At 32.2% G+C, this 6,359-nt stretch overlaps 1 protein-coding gene across 3 annotated transcripts; it reads right to left on the minus strand.

Annotated features, from left to right (window-relative positions):
* Positions 1–337: 337 nt before the first annotated feature.
* On the minus strand, positions 338–4,516 carry LOC144559280 (plant cysteine oxidase 2-like). Of its 3 annotated transcripts, none has more exons than XM_078308298.1 (5): positions 4,067–4,516; positions 2,036–2,151; positions 1,550–1,679; positions 856–1,074; positions 338–631 (listed from the first exon to the last, which is right to left on the minus strand). In XM_078308298.1, the coding sequence occupies exons 1-5, from the start codon at positions 4,260–4,262 to the stop codon at positions 513–515; spliced, it is 780 nt and encodes a 259-aa protein (XP_078164424.1). In that variant the 5' UTR covers positions 4,263–4,516; the 3' UTR covers positions 338–512. The 3 variants fall into 3 exon arrangements, with proteins under 3 accessions (XP_078164424.1, XP_078164425.1, XP_078164426.1); XM_078308299.1 differs by having other exon boundaries at positions 338–628; positions 4,067–4,348; XM_078308300.1 differs by having other exon boundaries at positions 856–1,002; positions 4,067–4,342.
* Positions 4,517–6,359: the final 1,843 nt, after the last annotated feature.

Here is a 6,359-nt window from a genome sequence, read left to right on the forward strand (position 1 = left end):
TACATTCGTGGTTTTAGATTCGCAAAATTCCTCATAGAACGTGAGAAATGTGAAAGATATTGAAAAAAAAAAACCACCTCTAAAAACGTGTATGATTTTTCTCCCCATGTAGTTTGAGTGGTCTCTCCATATAGTTATACATGCAAGTATTAATATCTTAATTTGCAAGCATTAATTTATTATCTTCCAAGTATTTATACTAGTGTTTTGAATAAATTTAATTAAATTAGTTAGTTAAGTTAGTTTATGGGAAGTTAAAATCTGTTTAAGAAATGCGGGTATAATGCGGGTACTGGAGTATGGGGATTGAAATAATTATTCTTTTTAATTTCCTTCCCATTCAACAATTTCTAAATTAAACCAAGTTTAATTTCCTAGTCATGGCATCCATCTTGTTAGAGCTTGTGCCAATATTACTTCTCTTACCCCTTCATTTCCCTCATGATATAATTACATCTAAACAGGGGAATTTCATCGTCTTCTCCAAGATAACATATTCATATCGTGAGAAATTAATTTTCAACAATTCTTGGACCCCTATATGGTGCACCGACTACCATAAAATCTTCAGGCTTAGCTCTCTCCTCCAACCAAGCATAACCGTTGTTATTCCCCTGTATCATTGCCTCTCCTGCACAAGTCAAATATAATTATAATACTATTAACAAAAAATAAATAATGGCAATAGTATTGGATAAAAATTACTTTAGTTGTATTACTTTTAACCTTTCTGGCGATGAACGGAAAGGGTGAATTGGCCAATTAAGTCTTTTAGAATTTTTTTTCAAGAATCTTGGTAGAGGCAGTGTTGACCACTTGACCTTAAATTGATGCTAACACAAAACGGGTATGTACCAGGGAAAGATGACAATGAGAAGTCGTTGTAGTAAGTGCAGTGTCGGCCTTCTTCGTCAGAGTAAGGCGGGCCCAGCACATCGAGCACTGCACACGGGGTATGTGCCGTAAAACAATGCATGTTTCCTCCGTCATTCGGATAAAGAACTGTAGTATCACAGGGAGCTGTAATTACCTTATCAGACTTGACCATTGCTAAAGTTGGGCCCACTTGTTTACCTATACTTCACACAACAAAAATAAAATTTCTTCATTTTGGACAACCTTTGTGTTTCCTTCATAATTATACTAACTTCCTCTTCTAAATTCCTTTTTAATCTTTGAAAAGAGCTCAGGCTATTAATTAAGTTTATGCATCCATTTGAAAGTGACATAATATCTCCTTTTACCCAATTAAGTGCTCTTCAAGCTTCAATATTAGGGACAAACAAGTGTTTGAAGCAAATTGTTAGGCTCATTATTTTTGCAATTATGTGACAGATTTCAGCTTGATTTCTTCGAAAGAACACCGATTTTCCACACTGTTTCTATAATGAGAATTAATGAGGATTAAGTTTAGGAACCTTCCAAAGGAAATGGAGACAAAATCAGAAAAGTTCTTACAGGTGAGCATTTTTTTTTTAAATATGAAAAAGATATTTATTAATAGAATTTTATTGTTTATGAGGTTGGTGAAACTGTTATATATGCTGACCTTGCGGTGTGTCTGCCCAATCATACGACTTGACAAGCATTGAGCCGAAGAGGAGTTTACTGAAAACTGTCATACCGGGGTGATTATGCAGAGGTATTACACCTGAAGGAGGAAAACAGAATATACCAATCTGTAGCAAAAAAAAAATTAATTAGAGATGAGTGGTTGCATGTACTAGTACACAGGATATATTATTTTTAATTGCATTCAAGAAGCTACTTTCTGGTACTGGTTTGTGTCTAGGCAATGTTGGGTACTTTACCAATTTGGCCATGTATGTACTCAGTACCAGACTAGTGATTGCAAGCACTTAATAGTATGGTTGGGTGCAATAATACTAGTTAGTATTACTACATGTATACCCCCTCAGATTGGCATTTGAGAAATTATATCTGTGGTGACATCTCTGTGGTGCACATTTAGAGTTTTAACTTTCAATTTCATGGCATCATATATAGATAAAATTCTTAGTTAATAACTTGGTACCGAGAAATTATCGCACTCATATAGATGCAGGTATGTGATTGGAGGCTTCTGATAGTCATTATGTCGAAAGTATCGCATATTTGGAGTTAGGCCTACATCTGATGCTGTTACTGTATCTGCACACAAAAAAAAATATGATAAAAGGATCAACTTTCCAAGTATAATAAAAATAAATAAAAGAAACTGAGAAGAGCCAGGTAGAAATTAAGGTCATATGAAGAAAAGAATAGAAGTATATAAAAGTGAATCAATTAATTTGTTATAAAGAAGGGAAAAAGTTTTCTCCAGAAACCTGTTCAAAAGCATAAGCAAGTTGGTTAGAAGTTATGACAATAAAATTATACTAGTATCGTGCCCATACGTTGCAACGGAAATATATTATAAGAGAAAAAAAATGATACATAATGACATATTTTCGTAAAAAAGAATAGACTAAATGACAAATAATATTTTATAATTGACATCTACACGTAAATAACATTTACTTCTGACATATATATATATATATATATAGAGAGAGAGAGAGAGAGAGAGAGAGATGGGCTACGGTGAGTTGCGAAGTAAAGCGACTATTTTACTTCACGCTCATATTTTGTGATTTTAAAGTTCAAAACGTCGATCCGAACCGTTCATCTTGTTCTCCATATTGAAATGTGCTTGGAGACCAAATTTTACATTTTTTAGAATATTTTTACTATTTATTAAGTAATTTTGAAAGTCGCTGATCTGGTGGTCCAGAAAATTTTACTGTTTTTCACTGTTCACAGCAAAACAGCAATTTTAAAAAATGCTTAATAAATAGTAAAAATATTCCAAAAAATATAAAATTTGGTCTCCAAGCACATTTCAATATGGATTAAACATCTAACGGTTCGGATCGGTCATTTGGACTTTCAAAATAAAAATACAGCGTGAAGTAGAAACGCGTTTTACTTCGCAACTCGCCGTAGCCCATCTATATATATATATATATATATATATATATATATATATATATATATATTTACATTTTTATAAGAGAATCTCAAACAAAATGACATATTAAATGACAAATAACATATCTTAAATGATATAAAAAATAGAAAAAAAATGAAGGCATGATCAAATAATTATCAATATCAATTAAAAAATTATTAACATTTAAAAAATAAATAGAAAGAAATCATGACCAATCTAAATCATTATATGAGAGTGACTAAGCCACTTTTCTGAATTAAAAAATTAAAAAATTATTAACATTTTTCTTAATTTTTTTACTATTTATTAAGCCACTTTGAAAATTGTTGATCCAACGGTGGCTTAACAAAACAGTAAAATCAGCAGCCACCGTTGGATCAGCAATTTTCAAAGTGATTTAATAAATAGTAAAAAAATTTAGAAAAATGTAAAATTTGGTCTCCAAGCACATATTAATATGGAGAACAAGATGAATGGTTCGGATCGACGTTTTGGATTTTGAAAATTTGGACCGTATGGATATCGGACCATATGGATACGAATGCACATTAGTCACTCTCTCTCTCTCTCTATATATATATGGAACCAAAAGAAACCTAGTACCAACGTGTGAGGCTGGAGAACACCCCACCTAAAGTGCTGTTTGGCACACATATTATATATTATCTCCCTATATATGTAGCTTATATATAAATTGTTAGGATAGAAGCTATATATCCAGAAGCTATACCATCATGCTATGAGCAACTTGATGAACTGGTAAAACATGACATTATTTTTTATCACATATAAATGCATATTGGTAATTAATATATAAGCACGAGTTGAGCTATAATAATTATCATACATATATATGGTTCTAAAGAGACAATGGGAAAATTGTAATAACTATATATATTTTTTGTGGAAGTAAGTACTTTTTTTTTTTACTCACAAAAAAATTAAAATATACATTACATTTTTCTAAAGATATACTTAAATCTGGAACATAGCATGCGCATTTGTTTCAAATCATCACAAAGGAATTATCAGAAACACCAAAAATAATGAATAAATCACAAGTTTGGAGCATACCTAGAACAGATTTCAGTCTGAACACTTCTTCAGGAGATGGTACGGTACCGGTACCAGGACCAGAGAACACCTCCTGACATGTCTCAAACAGCTGTTGAACGACAGTTTGCATCATACCAGTATTGCTTTTCTTGTTCCTTCTTCGATTCTTTCTGTTGCCTCGCTCGGAAGAAGTAAAATCTGCCTCGACCAACATAAATCAAGAATCCAAATTTTCTGTAAAGTTAAACAGAGAAGCTCTCGAAATACAATTTTTTCAAGAACAGAGGGCACCAGGCTAGCTACCACATTTGGCCTTTTGTTTGAGCAGCTGGTGTGTTATCTCTTGAGGCTTCCTTCCAAGGGATGAATGAAAGTGCCTTCTTTTTAAGGTTTAGTTCATACTGTGAGAAGAAACGCTGTGGGTTTGCATGCGGAAACGGGTATATAAAAGGGGGACTATATATTTTCTCTGTTTTCTTATATGTTTAATGATGTTTGTGGGTTGAATTTGATGGATCTTTCTAAAATCCATAATAATATAGGGTCTAAATAGGCACCCGGAATTTTAAAATTACTTGAAGAGTTCTATGCACATGAAGAAAGCCCAGTGTTTATTATTTTACAATATTATATTTTTAACATTTAGGTGGAACCTGGGAAAGCATTTACTCGTTGTATGTTTAAAACTTGCAAGAAAGGAATTGGATTTTTGCTATTAATTATGATGATGTATTAAGAATAAATTGGGATAATCTCCAACTAAGTGTTAGTCTTGTTTAGTTATCTACAACCCTTAAAAAATTTGCCAATCTGTGGGTAGACCACAGATTGCTCATGTTACCAGCTAATAGCACCACATCCCAAAAGTTAGATTATCAAGTTATTAAAAACTAGATTATCCTATTTGCTAACAACTGGCTCGCTTCAATTTGAAAATTAGCTTAATAATGAAGAGCATATAAACAAGTCCTAGCAATTAAGAAGAGATATTATCTTAGATATTCCTCATGAATGGAAAACCTTCTCACATTATATAAACATCATTAACTTTCCTTTTAGGTGAAATTTTATGAGGAAATAAAAAGGATTTTATGCTTCAATTTCACCTTTATTCTTACTGGCACAGGACATATACACAATATTTTGAAAGCAAATGTTTCTATCTGATTCATTTAATATCTAATGTTCAGCAACAACTTTCATATATATAGCCCCTAAATTATGCCTATTTTTTTGGCATTATGAAATAAACAAATTAAATGCATGGCATTGTGGATGCAGTATTTTCGAAAATAGCATAGATGCTGGGAACCTAGCAATGCCAGTATCCAATTTTCAAGATAACATTGCCAACATACCTATATTCAGTCAGGAGCTGGTAGTGCCAGCATCCGTGCTATTTTCGAAAATATAGCGTCCATTATGCCTCATTAAGTTAATTTATTTTTCAATGCCATAAAAAATTGTTGTTTATCCAATCTGTGTATGCAGCAATTTAATACATGCTACACTTTCTTTTGTCAAAGAAAAAGAAGATTCAAATTATTGGTTTTTTTTTATGTAGTAGGTTTTGCTACCAAATTTTTTAAGCCAAACAAAAAAAATTTACGAGATGGAAAAATAGAAGATATATTACACCTCACATCCATTAACACCAAGTAAAATTTAACAACCCTAATTACCAAAGAATGAAAAAAAAAATAAGAGTGTACGTCACCATTCTCGTTTTGCATCAATGATAAATCATATAATTCACCAATCTGTTGCTCTGTAACACGAATAATTCACTCACAAGTGATGACCCGCTACTCAGATTTGTGCTGTATCAGCAAGCGCACGAGGGGGAGGCATTCGACAGAAACAACAGAAGTTGGAACCTTTGCAACATGATGCATTCTACTTACAATATAATCACATTCAACTTTTAAGTTGTTTTTTTTAAGTAGGTCAAGCCTAGCCTGTTAAAAAAATGTTGGCCAAGTCTATTTTAACTTTTATTAAATTAAACTTCCAAGTTCAAGATACAAATTGTCGACAATTGTAAATAAACTTTCTTTTCAATAGATTTGTTGCCGACAATTGTCGACAACCTTCAAAAAAAAAAAAAGTTCAAGATACAAATTAGGAGTTGTACTAGATTTTGTTGGAAATCAAGAAGATTAGTCTTTTGCATTAAAGCTTTTTCCTTTTGAGAAAACTTTTTAAGCACAGTTACCAGTTCAAATGCACAATGCTTAAAACAACAGAATTTAAGTACACAAGCAAGAGATCTCTTGAGAGAGAGAGAGAGAGAGAAAGAGAAAGGGGTCAA

The sequence above is a fragment of the Carex rostrata genome, chromosome 9, assembly GCF_964058835.1.
Source record: "Carex rostrata chromosome 9, lpCarRost1.2, whole genome shotgun sequence".
NCBI lineage: Eukaryota > Viridiplantae > Streptophyta > Magnoliopsida > Poales > Cyperaceae > Carex > Carex rostrata.